The sequence below is a fragment of the Petromyzon marinus genome, chromosome 64, assembly GCF_048934315.1.
Source record: "Petromyzon marinus isolate PM22_M1 ecotype Great Lakes invasive population chromosome 64, UKy_Petmar_22M1.pri1.0, whole genome shotgun sequence".
In the NCBI taxonomy this organism is placed as follows: domain Eukaryota; kingdom Metazoa; phylum Chordata; class Hyperoartia; order Petromyzontiformes; family Petromyzontidae; genus Petromyzon; species Petromyzon marinus.
Window position 1 is genome coordinate 8,828,100 of NC_133730.1, and position 19,212 is coordinate 8,847,311.

At 53.7% G+C, this 19,212-nt stretch overlaps 1 protein-coding gene across 2 annotated transcripts in view; it reads left to right on the forward strand.

Annotated features, from left to right (window-relative positions):
- TAF6 (TATA-box binding protein associated factor 6) overlaps window positions 1–13,200 on the forward strand; it is a 38,662-nt gene extending 25,462 nt beyond the window's left edge. The window contains exons 11-15 of one of the 2 annotated variants that reach the window (XM_032980318.2): window positions 7,782–7,856; window positions 9,115–9,240; window positions 9,411–9,611; window positions 9,909–10,100; window positions 10,755–13,200. In XM_032980318.2, the coding sequence (XP_032836209.2) occupies window positions 7,782–7,856; window positions 9,115–9,240; window positions 9,411–9,611; window positions 9,909–10,100; window positions 10,755–11,318 (1,158 nt within the window). In that variant the 3' untranslated portion in view covers window positions 11,319–13,200. The remainder of the gene's footprint in view (window positions 1–7,781; window positions 7,857–9,114; window positions 9,241–9,410; window positions 9,612–9,908; window positions 10,101–10,754) is intronic. The other variant, XM_032980319.2, reaches the window with a different exon arrangement.
- Window positions 13,201–19,212: the final 6,012 nt, after the last annotated feature.

The following is a 19,212-nucleotide window of genomic DNA, read 5'->3' on the forward strand; positions in this document are numbered from 1 at the left end:
CTAGGACCTAGGGGAGGCTATCTGACCCACCGCTGGCCCGGTGGGTCCTGACCACTGGGTATGCCGAGCCTTAGCCCTTAGAAGGGCTGAAAGGCTGGTCCAGGGTCCTAGCTAGGCTTCAGCCCAGTCTTCTGTCTTCGTGCAGGGAGAGAACTCCCCGAGGTCCGTTGGGTCACCCATCTTAGACCCCTTCGTGGCCAGGTAGAACCAATCATACATTCCCACGTGGAACCGTCTGATTGGTTCGCACCAAACCCTGGCCACAATCCGTTTCACCTCGACTGACCCCAACCGTTGTACCCAGGGGTAATGCTGCACTGCCCTGGTGGCAATGCGGGTTACACAACAGCGCGTAGTTAACACCTCTACATCACCCCCTCCTTCGGAAGCTCCAGCCGTCCCGGCTGCAACAATGGGAAACTCCGAAATTACCAACGGTAGAAGAATTGTGAGTGTGCCTCACGAACAACAAGAACAAGAACAATAAAACCCCTATAAATACCCCCCTTAACAACATAACGTATGTACAAGGCACTAGACATGCCAAAAAAACATTATAACAACCGGCGAAATTTCGCGCGCGTGTGTTTCGCGGGACCATCGTAGGGGATGGCAGGCTTTGTCGGCGGCACAAGGGAACGAGGAGGATGAGCCAGAGCATCCGGTGGGCCTTTAGGCATCTCCACGGGGACACCTGCTGCTCCACGGTCCATTGAGGCCGAACGTGGCCTGCATGGAGCCGTCACTCCCGCGTCATCTGCAGGAGGAATGACGCGCCTGCGCTGTGGGTTAGGCACCAACGGGGCAACATCCGGCTCGTCGGACGCGTCGCACACTCGGCCCCCGTGTCGTGTGTGTTGTGAAGGGACGCGTGGCGTGACAAAGGGTTTTAACCGAGAGGGGTGAACGCACCAGCGACGCCGTCCCCAGCTAATTTTAACACATTGGGGACGCAGGACTTCCACTACCTCAACCGGGCCTCGCCATGGTCTGAGGAGTTTGGCCGACGTGGACACCGGCACCTGGGGGCAGTGGAGCCATGCCCTGTCTCCCGGTGCCCACCGATGCGTGTACGTCCGAGGGTCCCGTAGTCGCAAATTCGCCCGTTGGCGGGAAGCCGAATTTTCAATGGCGGCCTCCCGTGCCTCGGCCAACTTACGGAGGTTGAATCGCAAGTGGTCAACGAGCTTTGACTTTTGCGGTAGCTGTTCGATTTCCAGCCAAACGTCGGCGGGAGGAAAGGCATCCCTGCCGTACATTAGAAAGAACGGGGAAAATCCCGTCGCCGCGTGAGGTGCCATACGGTATGCGGCGAGGACCCCCGGAACCTGCAAGTCCCAATTGAGGTGGGATTCATCGACCTGATGGCATAACATAGCGGTGAGAGTTCTATGAAGGCGCTCTACCATGCCGTCGGTCTGGGGATGGTAGGGCGAAGTGCGCACTTTCTTAGTGCCCAACAGGCGGCACACATCATTCAGCAAGGCTCCCGAAAAATTTCTTCCCTGATCGGTCAGCAACCGTTCTGGTGCGCCCTTGTCCAGGACGTAGCCCTGAACAAAGGCGTCCACAACGGCCGCCGCCGACTGGTTGGGGAGGGCCCAGGCCATAGGCCACCGTGTAAAATACTCTACCCCAACCAGAAGGTACTTATTACCCCGTGGCGTAGTAGGAAAAGGGCCCAAAATATCGAGAGCCACCAACTCATTTATACGAGAGACCGAAATGGGTTGCAGGGGTGGACATGCCAGTTTAGCCGGCGGTTTACGTTGCGCACAATGGGTGCATCCCAGCAAAATGTCAGTGACGTCGCGCAGCATGCCCGGCCAGAAAAATTGCAACCGCAACAACCCAATGGTCTTATGAACACCCAGGTGCAATAAACGCTCATGCGCCGCCCATACGGCCTTGCATCGCAAGGCGGATGGCACAACGATTTTATGTTGACACGAGTCAGCATCCCAATGCATCAACAAGCCGTGCTTCATGACAAATGAATTAAATTTGCCCTGTCTTGGAACCGCATTATTCGCGTGGCGACGCAACCTCAATAACGACATGTCCTCGCTCTGGTGCCGACCCCATTCGGCCAAAGTTAGCCCCAGCAAATCGTCACTGGCCATTGGATCTGCATGATCCAACATCGGCGCTGAGGCGGCGGGAAGTGCGGCTGACACCGTTGTGAGAGGCGCGACCTGCGCAGGCAGTGGCGGCTTACAACGGCCCGAGCCCAAAAAACACGCACATTTTTGAGCCGGCGGGAGGCGAGACAACGCATCGGCATTCGTGTGTTGTGCACCCCTACGGTAAGTGACATTGAAATCGTAGTCCTGAAGGACTTCGAGCCATCGAGAAAGCTGCCCGGACGGTTGGTCAACCCGCAGAGCGTACTGTAAAGCCGAATGATCAGATCGCACGGTAAAATGCTGACCATACAGGTACGGCCTGTATTGCTGAATAACAAAAAAACAATGGCCAGCAGCTCACGTCTGGTCACACAGTATCTTTGTTCAGCAAGAGACAAGACTCTGCTACCATAGGCAACAACCCTTTCAATGCCATCAACTTTTTGGGACAGAACACCCCCAATCCCCGTATTGCTAGCGTCGGTGTCCAACACGAATGGCACGGAAAAATCGGGGTACGCAAGGGACGGTGCCGTCACGAGCGCGTTCCGCAAGGAGTCGAACGCAGCCTGTTCTGCGTCCCCCCAATGAAACACCACCCCTTTTGACGTAAGGGCATGGAGCGGCTTGGCAATCGTCGCGAAGCCAGCAACAAACCGGCGGTAGTACGACGCAAAACCAATAAAACTGCGAACATCACCCGCAGATGTAGGGGTCGGCCAATGTTGAACACATTTGTTTTTTTCAGGGTCGGTAGAGATACCCGAGCGGCTAACTATGTGGCCCAGATAGCGCACAGACTCACGCAGAAGGTGACACTTCTGCGGCTTGAATTTCAAGTTAGCGGCCCGCATTTTCAAGAAGACAGCACGCAACCGTTCCATGTGTTCGCCGAACGTGCGGCTAAAGACGATGACGTCGTCAAGATAAATGAGACATGAGTCCCACTGGAACTCAGCGAGGACCAGCTCCATGAGCCTCTGGAACGTCGCTGGGGCCGAGTGGAGACCCATGGGCAATCTATTAAACTCGAAAAGGCCCTGTGGTGTCCGAAAAGCAGTCTTAGGTTTTGACGATTCGTCGAGGGGGAGTTGCCAAAACCCCGACAGAAGGTCCAAGGTGGAGAAAGTGCGCCCCTGCCAGGGCATCCAATGACTCGTCCATACGAGGGAGAGGGTAGGCGTCCGCTACCGAGATTTTATTTAGGCGCCGAAAATCAACGCAAAAACGGAGACTGCCATCGTGCTTTTTGACCAGCACTATTGGAGCACCCCAGGGACTAGTGGAGGGAGAAATTATATCGGCCTCCAGCATGTCATCCACAGCCGATTTAACATGCTGTTTCTCCGCCGGGCTAAGCCGAAACGGGTTTTGTCGAATCGGGGCAGCGTCACCAGTATCAATGTGGTGACGCAGCAGCTTGGTGCAGCCAATATCAAATTTAGATTTACTGAAGACATCGGAAAATTCTCACAGAAGAGCGCGCAATTTAATTCGCTGCGAATGAGACAGATCACCCGTGTCTGTGCAGAGCGCGTCCAACCATCTCTCATCCGATTCGGAAGGAGGTGGGACCTGCGGTGTGTCATGCACGTGTCCCGCGACTCCGGTCCCCAACGGCACCGGGGTCGCGTGAGCGAGCACAGTTCCTTGCGGAATGACGGTTGTGGACAATCCGACATTCAAAACCTGCAAGAACGGCTCCCTGTCGGCTGCTACGAGGGTCTGTGCAGCCACCAAATCTAACCCCTTAGCAGCTGCGTTTGAAGGCCCCAGCAAAATGCCATGTGCCGAGGCATCCGGGGCTAGCGGTTTTTTAAGTTGCAAGGGCACGAGCATTTGTGTCCCTGGCGGAATGCGGACTGTGCTCGCGACAAACGCCTGCACCGAGGCACTAGCCATGCGCGGATGTGAGGGTGTGGGCAAGAACGCCATCCGTCGACCCGACGGGAGTTCGATTCTGCCTTGATCTACAAGGATCTTAATAGGCATTTTCGCGAGAAAATCAGTGCCTAACAAACACGGCACGGCGAGGGAAGAAGAGACCAAAATAGGCCCTGCCAATTTAATGTCTCCAATCGAAATTTGCGCCCGAATTTGCCCAATAATGCCCAGTGAACTGCCATTAGCGGCGAAACACGGGATAGAAACCCGTTCCAAGGGGCGGCATCGTACGGGCAGTATATTGTAAATCAAATCCGAAATGATCGTAGCCGACGCACCAGTATCAACCAACACGCGAAATTCCACACCCTCGATTGATCCGACAACCACGGACGAACCTGCAGTCGCCGCGACTACCCTATGGGCCAACTCAGACCACTGCCCAGGTCCGAGTGGCCGCGAACAAACACCAGAATACCCCCCATCACACGCCGAATCGCGAGCCCTTCTTATGGTGCGTTGCAGTGTGTATGGTGTGAATGAGGGCCGAGCGTGAGAGGCGTCGCGACTTGCCTGGTTTTGCCGCGATGCCGTGGACGTCCTGTAGTCCTGGCCCCGGGATGCGGAGGGGCGTCGTCGAGGCGCACGGCAGTCAGCGAAGATGCGGCCTCGTCGGCCACAGTTGAAGCACGTCACGTCGCCGCGTGGAGAAGGCCGTCCCCGCTGCTGGTCGTTGCGGCGACCAGCGTGGTCGGACGGTCGCCGGCCCGTTGACCTGGTCGCCATGAAGGCCCGGTCGGGGGATAACTCGGCGTCCCTGCTGGCAGGCTCCAACGTCGAAGCCGAGGCGGCGATGGTCGATTCCATGTGGAGCAGCAGATGTGCGTGGATGCACCGAGCGGCTCGTAGCGAGCACATACTGTCGTCCACTGCTTGGATGACGATGCGCAGCTCGTGCGCCCGCTCCAGCATCTTCTGGAGAACGATGGCGTCGATGGCCTCGTCGTCCATGCGAGGGTAACCCGCTCTTGCCATCACCAGTAAAGCGGTCCGGAATGCCAACGGAGACTCTTTAGGGCGGCGTCGCCTGTCGTAAAATCGGCTGCGGACGTCGGATGGAGGCCCGTAGATGTCGGACATCCGTCGGAGGGCCGATTGAAGAGTCGCCCTTTGTTGCCTGGGGATGGTGAGGAGCGAGGCGAGAGCGTCGTCGTCCAAAGTGGCCGGTAGCGCTCAGAGCGCTTGTACGTCCGACCAGCCCACCATCTCTTGGTGGCTCAGGAAGCGACGCTGGAACGCCGCCCAGTCGCCCTCTTCAGATACGAATTCCCGGAAGATGGGCAGGCGTTGTTGGAGGGCGGACGTCGTCTCCTCCTCAGCTGGCAGCGTCTTGAACCGGAGATCGGTGATTTCCCGGCCGACAGGGTCTACTGTACCATGTCGGTACAGTGATAACGCGGCGTCCGCTGAGGAACTTGAATTTTCAGCGTTGCGTGCTGATGACGTTGCGGGTTGTGATTGCCCCCCCGCGTTCCCAGGATGCCCCTGGCTTCCGCTTCCAGCGGGATCACATGGTTCCCTGGCGGGAAAATCAAAATGTCCGCCTTGGCCGATGGCGGGAACGTCTGCCGGCAGTTGACTCGGCCTGCCCGCAACCTCCAAGTTGATCTCTTCGAGAATGGAGGCCGCGGCGTGTAGGAGTTGGGCGAGACGGCCGTGTGCTGCCCTGAGTCCGTCCCCCATGGCAGGAGGAGCAACCGGCTGCTCAACCGGTGGCTGGGCGGCGGTCAACGCGGCAGCATTTTCAGCGGAGCTGGCGGTGCTCGCAGGTGAGACACCATTTTCTTCGTTCTGGCTCCGCGCGTGGGCGGAACTTCTTGTTTCCATTTTCAACCACTTCTGACTCCAGTTGTAGTGTTGTAAGGACGAGCAGACTTCTTTAGGAAGTCACACTCTGTTTATTGGATTACAACGCTTAACACACACAGAGGGATATTCGGTCCCCTCACCCGATACCCTAGGGAGGTACAGCCTCCGGACCTGGCAGGACTCACACGTCTACCGCTATCCTAGTCCTCCGGCTAGGACCTAGGGGAGGCTATCTGACCCACCGCTGGCCCGGTGGGTCCTGACCACTGGGTATGCCGAGCCTTAGCCCTTAGAAGGGCTGAAAGGCTGGTCCAGGGTCCTAGCTAGGCTTCAGCCCAGTCTTCTATCTTCGTGCAGGGAGAGAACTCCCCGAGGTCCGTTGGGTCACCCGTCTTATACCCCTTCGTGGCCAGGTAGAACCAATCATACATTCCCACGTGGAACCGTCTGATTGGTTCGCACCAAACCCTGGCCACGATCCGTTTCACCTCGACTGATCCCAACCGTTGTACCCAGGGGTAATGCTGCACTGCCCTGGTGGCAATGCAGGTTACGCAACAGCGCGTAGTTAACACCTCTACACAAACTCCACTCATACCCTGCAGGACAGGGAGAGATCATACAAACTCCACTCACTCACACCTTGTAGGACAGGGGGAGATCATACAAACTCCACTCACTCATACCCTGCAGGACAGGGAGAGATCATACAAACTCCACTGACTCACACCCTGCAGGACAGGGGGAGATCATACAAACTCCACTCACACCCTGCAGGACAGGGGGAGATCATACAAACTCCACTCACTCACACCCTGCAGGACCGGGGGAGATCATACAAACTCCACTCACACCCTGCAGGACAGGGGGAGATCATACAAACTCCACTCACTCACACCTTGTAGGACAGGGGGAGATCATACAAACTCCACTCACTCATACCCTGCAGGACAGGGAGAGATCATACAAACTCCACTGACTCACACCCTGCAGGACAGGGGGAGATCATACAAACTCCACTCACTCACACCCTGCAGTACCGGGAGAGATCATACAAACTCCACTCACTCACCCTGCAGAACAGGGGAAGATCATACAAACTCCACTCACTCATACCCTGCAGGACAGAGGGAGATCATACAAACTCCACTCACTCACACCTTGTAGGACAGGGGGAGATCATACAAACTCCACTCACTCATACCCTGCAGGACAGGGAGAGTTCATACAAACTCCACTCACTCACACCCTGCAGGACAGGGAGAGATCATACAAACTCCACTCACTCACACCCTGCAGGACAGGGGGAGATCATACAAACTCCACTCACTCACACCCTGCAGTACCGGAAGAGATCATACAAACTCCACTCACTCACCCTGCAGAACAGGGGAAGATCATACAAACTCCACTCACTCATACCCTGCAGGACAGGGGGAGATCATACAAACTCCACTTACTCACACCCTGCAGTACCGGGAGAGATCATACAAACTCCACTCACTCACCCTGCAGAACAGGGGAAGATCATACAAACTCCACTCACTCACACCCTGCAGGACAGGGGGAGATCATACAAACTCCACTCATTCACACTCTGTATAACAGGGAGAGATCATACAAACTCCACTCACCTTTGTGCGCGTCTTATTTGTTAAGTAAGTAAGTTAATTTATAAAAGCGCAACTCTCATATCCAAGCGCGCAAACTGTCTGTGTGTGCATTGCTTGTGACTAGCGGTGGGGATGCAACGGCGGTCTGCCATCGTGCTGGCCACCCACCACCCCCTCGTGTGCCGTGCCGGCCTTCGTAGGTGCTCGCTGCTCGCTAGCCGCACTTGCCCCAGCAGTCCGTCGTGGCTCCACGGGGGACCTTTTTGACTTTGTGGAACGCGTGTCGCAGAGTCTGCACGACGACAAGACGCCGTGGACGACACGCTACGGCTGCATCGCGGGACTCGCCGAGCTCGGCTTCGACGTGAGCCCCTCCCCGCTCAACTCCCTTGCCCCCCCAACCCCCCCCCCAACCCGCCGCCTCCGCTCCCCTTCGCGACGGCCAGAAGCAATCGGGCTGGCTGTAACAGGCCAGCGGAACGTCGTCGCACTGACCCCGTTTCTGATGCTGCACCACCGATTAGCGCGGTGTGACAGAAGTTCAACATGCATACATACAACTATACACTACTATACACTACACTACTATACACTACACTACTATACACTACATTACTATACACTATACTACTATACACTACACTACTTTACACTACACCACTATCCACTACACTATTTTACACCACTACTATACACTACACTACTATACACTATACTACTATACACTACACTACTTTACACTACACCACTATCCACTACACTATTTTACACCACTACTATACACTACACTCCTATACACTACACTACTATACACTATACTACTATACACTACACCACTATCCACTACACTATTTTACACCACTACTATACACTACACTACTATACAATACACTGTGTGTTTGCGTATGTGTATCATGTTGTGTGTGTGTGTATGTGTATCGTGTGTGTGCATGTGTATCGTGTGCATGTGTGCATGTGTATCGTGTGTGTGCGTATGTGTGTGTGTTGTGTATCGTGTGTGTGTTTTGTGTGTGTGTTGTGTATCGTGTGTGTTGTGTGTGTATCGTGTGTGTGTATGTGTATCGTGTGTGTTGTGTGTGTATAGTGTGTGTTTTGTGTGTGTGTGTATCGTGTGTGTTGTGTGTGTGTGTATAGTGTGTGTGTTTTGTGTGTATGTGTATCGTGTGTGTTGTGTGTTTATCGTGTGTGTTGTGTATGTATGTGTGTGTTGTGTATGTGTGTGTGTGTGTTGTGTGTGTGTGTGTTGTGTGTATATGTGTGTGTTGTGTATGTGTGTTGTGTGTTGTGTGTGTGTTGTGTAAATGTGGAGCGGTGGTTTTGCGGTTCACGCGCTACTCTACGAACCCGGCGACCCAACTTCGATTCCCGTTCACAGCCAACACCGGTGACGATTATTTGAACCGATCCTAGGCCTCGCCTAGACTGTCTCAGCCTCAATTGAGTACCTGGTGCGCTGTGTGGTCAACATCGCCACTGGGGATACGAGGGCAGCCGGGCGCGGTGCTGATCTCCCACCCCATCGTGCGCCGTGCCGACCTTCGCTGGCGCCCGCTGCTCGCTCACAGCGCTTGCCCCAACGGCCTCTCTGTCTGCGCGCGTAGGTGATTAAGACGCTCGTCATCCCGCGCCTCCCCGCCGAGGGCGACCGCATCCGGCAGGTGCTGGAGGGCCCGGTGATCAGCAACATCGACAAGATCGGGGCACAGCACGTGCAGACGCTGCTACTGGTCAGCCGAGCGCTCGCTCCGCAAGATTGCGCGCGTGTGCGCGTGGCGGCGGTGGTGTGGGTTGGTGGTAGTGGATGATGATGGTAGTGGTGGTGTGGTGTTGGCGGTATAGCGGCGTGGCTGCGGGGTGCTGCGGCGGCGGTGACACGTCTGCGCTTTGTGATCAACAGAAGCACTGCGCGCCCGTGCTGGTGAAGCTTCGTCCGGGCCCCGACAGCGCGGAGGCCTACAAGGCGGATTATGGGCACCTGGGCCCCCTGCTGTGCACCCACGTCACCAAGGCCCGCGTGCAGGTCAGCTCCTCCTCCTCTTCACCCACCGCTCAGGGCCTGCAGCTCAACCGCTCCACGCTCACCTTCACTCACCCGCAGGTGAGCGGCTTCAGACTCGCCACCGTCACCTCAGTCGCCCCGTCGTAAACCCAGCAACCGCTCCGCGCGCTCTCACCTTCACTCGCCCGCGGGTGGCTTCGGCTCACCGCCATCGCGTTCACGGCGCTTGTACCCGCCTGAGGCCCACCGCCTCTTCACGCCTTCACTCGCCTGCGAGTCATGACGCTGCATCGACGATGACGCTGACGGATTTCGTTTGATCGCGATGATGTTATCGACGACGGTGGATGAGTGACGACGGCTTTGCCGACGTCGCTGCTGTGCCCACCCCCCCAGGTGCGTGGCGCCATCGGTGCCCCTCACTCTCTCGCGAGCCCCCAGACGGCGCTGCCCACCCGCTCCTCCACCATCATCAAGGTGCCAGGCTCGGGGGGGGGGCTCTATTCCACGTCCATGCCGGGGGGGAGCGACGCGTCTGGGCTGCCCCCCAAGTTCATCGTTGTGTCGGCCCCCACCGGCCCCACACAGGTGATCTCACACTCACAGACACACGTGCGCGCACAGACACACAGACACACAGACACACGTGCGCGCACAGACAACACAGGCAAAATCCCCTTTATAGCCTTAACAGATTATTGAGGCAAACGCTGTTGGCGAGCAGCACCTATGAAGGCTGGCACGGCACACGAGGGGGTGGGTGGCCAGCACCACGCCCGGCCGCCTCTGTCTCCCCAGTGGCGATGTTTACTACACCACCGCACAAGCTACTCATTTGAGGCTGAGTCGACCTAGGGGAGGGCCCAGGACCAGTTCAAATATTCGACAGTAAGCGGGACTCTCGCTCGTACACACAAAGACAAAGATCCCCCGTAATAGCCTTAAGAGACTATTGGGCCAAGTGCTGTTAGCACACGTGCACGCAAACACACACGATAATGTTGATGTTGCTGCTGCTATTGGTAATGGATAAATTAGGATGATGGCAATGTATTGAAGATGACAGAATAATGACGATGTTGATGATGTTGCTATGCGCACAAAACACAAAGACAGCGATCTCCCGTGTAGCCTTAATAGACTGTTGGGGCAAGTGCTGTTAGCGAGCACCCACACAGACAAACGCACCGCCCTCCTCCACCACCACCACCACGAAAAAACCTCCAGACTTCTCCCACGCAGATCCTACCGATGTCCTCCTCCACCTCGTCACCCTCCACCTCGTCATCCGCCACTGCCTCGTTGTCTTCATCGTTGTCGGCGACGATGGCGACGACCGGCACGCCCACCGTGGTGAAGCTGCTCGCGCCGAGTCAGAAGCTGGCGCCGGGCATCACCGTCTCGGTGCTGCCCTCCTCCTCGTCCTCCTCGTCCTCCTCCTCCTCGTCGTCGTCGTCATCCTCCTCGTCGCTCGACGTGACCGGCAAGCCGGCAGCGCCGGCACCGGCGCCCGTGGGGGCGTCGTCCTTGCCGGGCGGCGTCACGGCAAGGAGCAGCAGCGTGCCGCAGCTCATCGCCGTCAAGCAGGAGGGCGCCGACGGCCAGGCCATGGTGGTGCTGCGCAAGCCAGGCGCGCCGGGGGCAGGAGGCGGAGCCGGCGCCACGAGCAGCGCGGTGACGGTGACGGTGGCGGGGGCGACGGCCGCTGCCGGTGGCGGCGGTGGCGGCACGGGCTCGGGGACGGCGCCCGGTGGGACGGGCTCCGCTGTGCCTAAACCGGAGCCTGGGACGACGGGCTCGGCTTAGCCCCGGGCCACGGCGGTTGTGGCGGCGGCGGCGGTGGCGGTGGTGGCAGGGGAGTCGAGATGATAGTGATGGTGTCTGGATAGTAGGGTTGAACTCTCTAGAGCAGTGGATTTACACCCCCACCCACCTGCCGATGCTATTACGCACCGCCTGCACACCCAGTCCATAGCTACGCGCGCTGCTGCCTCCCCCGCCATGAGGTTGGTACTGCTGCTTCACACGGCCGCGTGTATGTACGTGCGTATGTTGAAACTGTACACGTGTGTGCGTGCGTGCGTGTGGACGTTGACATTATTTAGCGCCGTACGTGGCCAACGGTGCTCAACGGAGGTGCGGGGAAGTGGCCGTGGGCCAGTCGGCGATCAATTGACTGTGGCTTTAGCGGGAATCCTATGGAGTTGGCGCATTCGCTAAAAAAAAAACCTGTTTTACCGTTTTTATTTCACCAGGAAAGGCCCCACTTGAGCTGTGTAGCGCTTTCTCAGAAGCGACCCAGCGGCAAGTGATAGCTCAGCGAAGTGGCTTACCGTGTGGACATTTCTAGCAGCCATATACTCCAAACGCGGAACGTTCATTCTAAATGTGGAGGGAAAGAAGCGGAGGATGCGTAGAAAAATCTTCGTGATGACGGGGAGAGCGAGAGAGACGCAAACTCCAAATATACAGCAGCAGCGCAGACGTCGTCAGGGATGGGATCGAACCCGCAACCTCCTGCATACCAGGCGAGGCTGGATTAAAATCTTGCCACCGTGGTGCCATTGTTGAACAATTAATTGCGTCACAGGTGGAGCTGTCTGTGTTTCAATGTTGGGGGGGGGGGGGGGTGGTTGTTAAATGTTCCAAGGATAAATCACGGGCACAGTGGGTGCGGAGCACGTCGAACGGGGGCGACAGAGCGATGGAAGCGGCACGCGGGTTGGTTGCCCGGTGGCGAGGCCTTCCTCCAGCGGTGAATTGACCACGGCTGAGGATAATGGCAATGACGACAAATATTTGGCGTGTACGTTGAGCCTCTTCCGCGCAGGACGTAGACCAACCGCGCTCATCGGAGGTGCGGGGGAAGGACAACAGAGGGCGACATTTTCACGCGTGTGGCGACGAGAGGTTGTTTGTTAAAAAGTGCAAATTGTGGGGAATGTTTTTTAAACGATTGTGGAGTTTTAGGAGCAGTGGTTTAGGATCACGGGAAATGACGCACGCCTCCCGGGGGCCCGGAGGGATCCCACCGCGCTGTATACGAGTGGGTGACAGTGAAAAGCGCCACACGGATGGATTCAAGAATTCCAAAATCTGTTACCGCAGATTGCGGAGCCGCCTGTGCAAGCACACCTCTGAGTTAGGGACCGTTTTTTAGGCGCAAAACAAAGTTATTTCCAGAAGCAACAATCCTTTGTGGTGTAGTCATAATAATAGTGATTATTTACGATCCTTGGTCTATCTGCTGCTAGATGAAGGCAGCGGCTTTTTTTAGCCATACTTCACCGCTCTGGTCAGTGCTGGCAGGAGAATGGCGAGGTGGGTTCCCGGGACCGGTTCGGATTTCTTCGCTCACCGTTGATGTTGGCCGGGGCCCGGGATTGAACTCGAGTCACCGGGTTCGGAGCGCGAGGCGCTAACCACCGCGCCACCGCTCTGTGTCTTGCGCGTAACGGGCACATGACGATCATGTGACGTTTTATTAAGGTTGTTTCTTTACACGCGCGGTGACGTTTCCGTTTGGAAGTCGGAATCGATTGTTTGTGATTGGTCGATTCATTTGAAACAGAGTCGATCTGGTTTTCGATGTGACCTGGTGTGGAGCACTTGTTATTCTCAAGTGCTTGTGTAGATGTTTACCTAATAAATTCCGTTAAATACGGCCAATAAAAGTGGAAAAAAAACACATCAGCAAGTGATGTTTTTACTGTCTGTCCAGTTTTATGATGATCCGATTTACGACAACGGCTTTTCCATGGACGCATTGTAACGTAACAGCGGGGGCCGCCTGTATTATGCAACTGGTGCATGCCGATGAAGTTGGTGGTGATGGGGGTGAAGGTGGTGATGATGGGAATGATAAAGATGGTGGTGAAGGTGGTGGTGATGGGAATGATGAAGATTGTGGATTCGTAAAGCCTTCGATGGCTGCACCAGAGGAATTTCCATCTGGTACAGATACAATTGGAGGCTGATCGATGCCCGGGTGCGGTCAAGGGATAGCTCCCTATTGGTCAACCATGTTATATATGCCGATGATCTGGTGATTGCTGCTCACTCGGAGGAGGAGTTGGAGGCGCTGCTGCTGAACCTGGAGCGTGCCACTAAGAAGTGGGGCCTTACCATCAGCCCCACCACAACTGAGCACCTGCCTGGGTATTTTGTACCATTAGACACTCCACCCCTACAACTCCCAAATGGTGATGGGGCATTTGTGGAGAGAGTGGAGAGTTTCCCATACCTGGGCAGTGTGCTCATGACCGGCTCCGGTTTGACAGCAGAGGTCTCACTCCGAATCAGTCGAGCGGCATTATCTTTTCATCGGTTGCGTAACGCTGTGTGGAAGCTACTTTGTCTGTCGCTCTGCACGAAGCTTCAGGTCTTCTCGGCCACCGTCATTCCCTCCCTTCTCTACGCTTGCGAAACGTGGACGCCCCGAATGAAACATCTTCGCTGGTTAGAAATATTTAGGCTGGCCTGCCTACGATCCATCCTGTGTTTAACCAAGCTGGATTGTGTGAGGAGCTCACAAATTGTATCTCTGTTAGCGAGCGGTGCCTCTGAAGGGGCCGATGATAACTCGTTACGCTCCTTCCAACAAGCCAGCATCGGGCCTCAAGGTAAGTGAAAACACAACTTTTGTTTTCTATTCATATTACTTTATTTAAGTTTTATTCACCATACAGTATTTATTACAGTGTTAAACATGCAAATGTACAATATGTATTCTTACAAGTCTAACAAGGCTTCCATTTTCTGTTGAACCACGACACATTTCATCACGCTGACCATATGGGCATTTAATAATAATGCATTTATTTTATATGGCGCCTTTCTACTAAAATCACTGACCAGTGAAACGTATTCAATATGATAAATACTAAAACAAATTACGTACATTGTTGTGTTCCGACTTACGAACGGGTCTCGGGAACAAATTATGTTCAAAAGTCGATGACTCCCTGCACATTTAACTCAAGTCCGGATGGGTGGGGGTCCGGACGGGTGGTGGCGCGGATGGGTGGGGGTCCCGACGGGTGGTGGCACGGATGGGTGGGTGTCTGGACGGTTGGTGGCACGAATCACGTGTGCCATGTCGGCCTTAGGCGCTGCTCACTAATAGCAGCAAGCCAGCATCGAGACTCGAGGTAAGAAAAAACAAAACTTTAATTTTTCTAATCACGTTACTTTCTTTTATTTACGATACAGAATTAGTACAGTATCAGGTGCAAATATACAATATTTCTTATGGTTTTAACAAGTCTTCCCTTTGATGTTGAATCGTAACTAATTTAATGGGCATTTAAATACAGTACATTGTTGTGTTCTTACAAACCGTTCGAATTACGAACGGGTCTCAGGAAAGAATTGTGTTTCTAAGCCGAGGACTGCCTCTACATTTGTAGCGTCGGTGTGTGCGCCTCTTCTGCTCAACGCTCGAGGCTTGTGTGTGAGTGCGGGTGGCGTGCGTCGCACACACACACTCAGTCGGAGACGAGGTCATCGCAGGAGGCATCGTCCTCCACCTTTTATTGTTGTTGCCGAGTTCACGCCACCAACTCCGGCCCCCTCTCTCACGCACGACCACGCTGCCGCACGACCCGGCCCAGACACGACCCTGTCCGCGTTGCGCCGACGGCGTCGAACCGAGACAGCCAACCGCTGTCCGGCCCCGCAATGATCGGGCAAAGGCGGCGGTGATGAAGGCGGCGATGACAGCGACGACGAGACGAGATCACTCCCAGAACCGGCAGCCCGGAGCTCTCGCTCTCCGCTGCTTTTGTTCCCCTCGGCGCGGCTTGGCTCCGCCCTAGCCGCGCCTCCTCCCTTCTCGAACCCTCCAGAGGGTTCCAGGGGCTTGCCCACGAGGTCTACCGTGACCCTTGCCCCAGTTCCTCCACCCTGCCGGCACACACACACCGCGTGTATGCTCAGCGGCGTGTGCGCCAAGTGTCCACCTGCAGTTGCAGCTGCTGTACAGCAGTCGGCACTATTTTGATTTAAAGCTTTCGTGACTGCAGTGATTCATATTCTTGGTTCTTTCGGTAAAGTCACGTTGAAGGGAAACAATAAAATAATAAAATATATATAGTCAGCACTGTCACTACACATTTAACCCAGGCCTATCATCACCACCACTTATCACCACCATCACCATCATCACCACTACCACCAAGATCTTCACCACCATTACTATCACCACGAATATCACTATCATCAACAACATTATCACCACCACCAATATTAGATAATTATCACCAACACAATCATCACTATCATCACCACCACTATCATCACTATCACCACCACTATCATCACCACTATCATCAACACCACTATCACCACCACTATCATTACCACCACTATCATGACCAATATCACCACCACCACTGTCATCACCACTATCATCAACACCACTATCACCACCACTATCATTACCACCACTATCACCAACATCACTATAATCACCACAACTATCAGCACCATCACCACTATCACCACCACAATCACCACTATCATTACAACTACCATCACCACCCCTGCCATCACCACCACCACCACGATAATCACAAACACTATCATCACCACCACTATCAACACCACCATTATTATCACCACTACCACCACAGATATCACCACCATTATCATCACCACCACTACCACTATCACCACCACGATTATCATCACCACCACTATCACCAATACCACAACCACCAATACCACAACAGATATCACCACCATTATCACCACCACATTCACCACTATCATTACCACAACTATCATCACCACCACTAATACTATCACCACCACTATCATCACCACCACGATTATCACCACCACGATCACTACCACCACGATCATCACCACCATCACTATTACCACCACTATCATTACCACCACGATCACCACTATCACTATCACCACCAACACTATCACAACCACCACTATCATCACCACTATCACCACGACCACCAACACTATCACCACCACCACGATCACCATCACTATCATCACCACTACTACCACTTTTACCACCATGATTATAATCAACAACAACCGCCATTCACCACTAAGTGGCGGTGATGTCACCACGACGCTTGTGCCAGGCCATGTGCACCTTGAGGCCACGTGAAGTGTCGAACGCCCGCTGGCAGGTCACGGGGCAGACCCAGGTGCCACGGGTCGACTGACTGATATGACTGGCTGATGCACCACCTGTGCCCCCTACTGTGCCAACCTGCTGTGCTTTAGCCACCCGGCGCTCCGCTCGTTGTTGTGAGCGTCGCTCCTCCGCCCTCCGTTGTTGTTAGAGGGCGACTGCCTCCAACTGCCCAGTAGCATCCTTCACGAGCCTCCTCCACAGAGGCCGATCTTGACACCGCTGGTACCAGTCATCGGCAAGTCCACTCAGCTCCACGTCCTCCTGTACCACATCACTCCATCTCTTCTCTAGCCCATACCGCGCCCGTTTACCCCCCTCGATCCGGCCGAACAAAAGCTGTTTCGGCATGCGGTGGCTGGGCATGCGGGCTACATGACCTAGCCAACGCAGCCTTGCCTGCCGGAGGAGCTCACCGATGGGACCTTTCCCAGATCTTTCAAGGATTTGTGAGCTCCTCACACAATCCAGCCTGGTTAAACCCAGGATGGATCGTAGGCAGGCCAGCCTAAATGTTTCTAACCGGCGAAGATGTTCCATTATGGGGGTCCACGTTTCGCAAGCGTAGAGAAGGGAGGGAATGACCGTGGCCGAGAAGACCTGAAGCTTAGTGCGGAGTGACAGACCAGGTAGCTTCCACACAGCGTTACACAACCGATGAAAAGATATTGCCGCTCGACTGATTCGGAGTGAGACCTCTGCTATTAAACTGGAGCCGGTCATAAGCACACTGCCCAGGTATGGGAAACTCTCCACTCTCTCCACAACTGCCCCATCACCGATTGGGAGTTGTGGGGGTGGAGTGTCCGATGGTACAAAATACCCAGGCAGGTGCTTAGTTTCGGTGGGGCTGATGGTAAGGTCCCATCTCTTCGTAGCACGCTCCAGTCTCATCACCACCACTATCACCACTACCACCACCAATATCATCACCACCACTATCCCCACCACCATCTCTATCACCACCACGACCATCATCACTATCACCACCACGACCACCACCGCTATCACCACGACCACCACCAACAACAACCGCCATTCGCCACTAAGTGGCGGTGACGTCACCACGACGACTATCAACACCACTATCATCACCACGACCACCACTATCACCACCTGGCAAAGTCACCGCGTTACATGGCAACATCTCCCTACTGTGCTCACCTTACTGTGGTGTGCAGCTCGTGTGCAGTTTGGTAGCGCAGCCACATTTAAAATAAAAACACAACAATTGTCCATAGCCCGGTGTTTTTAGAAATGCCTGGGCAGATGTTTCAGTCTGCCACACTGGTTGTGGCCTCACGCTTTGTGTCACGAATGCGACTTGTTGTTCACCACTGCTCACTTTATACTGATCGCACTTAAGTTTGTTGTTGTATATTCATGCGTAGCCACGGGTGTGTATTGTAAAGGGGATATTATTAATCTAGAGTTCTCGACCGTGATTAATGCCAATGCCGAGTTAAATACACTGTGTAGACTGTACATCGTTTATTTAACCATAATTTTCTGGCGTCTGATGTCCTATTTGAGCCACCAGTTGAGAGTCCACTGATATTCACCGCATCTCTTGATAAGACCACATTTATTGAATCTGTTTCAGGGCCCCATTCGTGCTTGTCACGCGTTGAGTTGTATGCAGAACGGAATGCGTTGCCATCATCACCATCATCATTACAAGGAGCGGGTAAATTTCGATTTAAAGCTTTCGTGACTGCAGGGATTCATATTCTATGGTTCTTTCGGTGAAGTCACCACGTAGAAGGGAAATAATAAAAATAAAAAATAAAATGTATTCAGTTAAATTTTATTTCTTCATTACTTGACTTTACCGAAAAAACAAGGAGTATAGTCATTTCTGCAGTCACGAAAGCTTCAATTCTACATTAATAAAATTCTTACGACGTTTCGATTGCAATGCAAGCAATCATCATCAGGTGTGAAAACCACAGCAAAAAATTTTGAAAATTCGTGAAAAAACCACCACTTTAAAAAATATATTGCTGTGGTTTTCACACCTGATGATGATTGCTTGTGTTGCAATCGAAACGTCGTGAGAATTGTATTGTTTTATTTTTATTATTTTATTATTTCCCTTCTACGTGACTTTACCGAAAGAACCAAAAATATTCTTGATTTAAAGCTTTCGTGACTGCAGGGATTCATATTCTTGGTTCTCTCGGTAAAGTCACCACGTAGAAGGGAGACAATAAAACAATACAAAATTTAAAACAATAAAATTTTCAAATTTCCTTGCTGTGGTTTTCACACCTGATGATGATTGCTTGCGTTGCAGTCGAAACGTGAGAATTTTATATTTTTATTATTTTATTGTTTCCCTTCTACGTGGTGACTTTACCGAAAGAACCAAATATGAACCCAAAATATCACAAGAGGCTTCGCTTTTACTTTCCTCAATGTTGATTTGAAGCTTTCGTGACTATAGGAATCCATACACTCTCTCTCTCTCTCGGGGTTCTTTCGGTAAAGTCACGTAGATTAAAAAAAACATATAAAACACGACGTTTTTTATTGTTA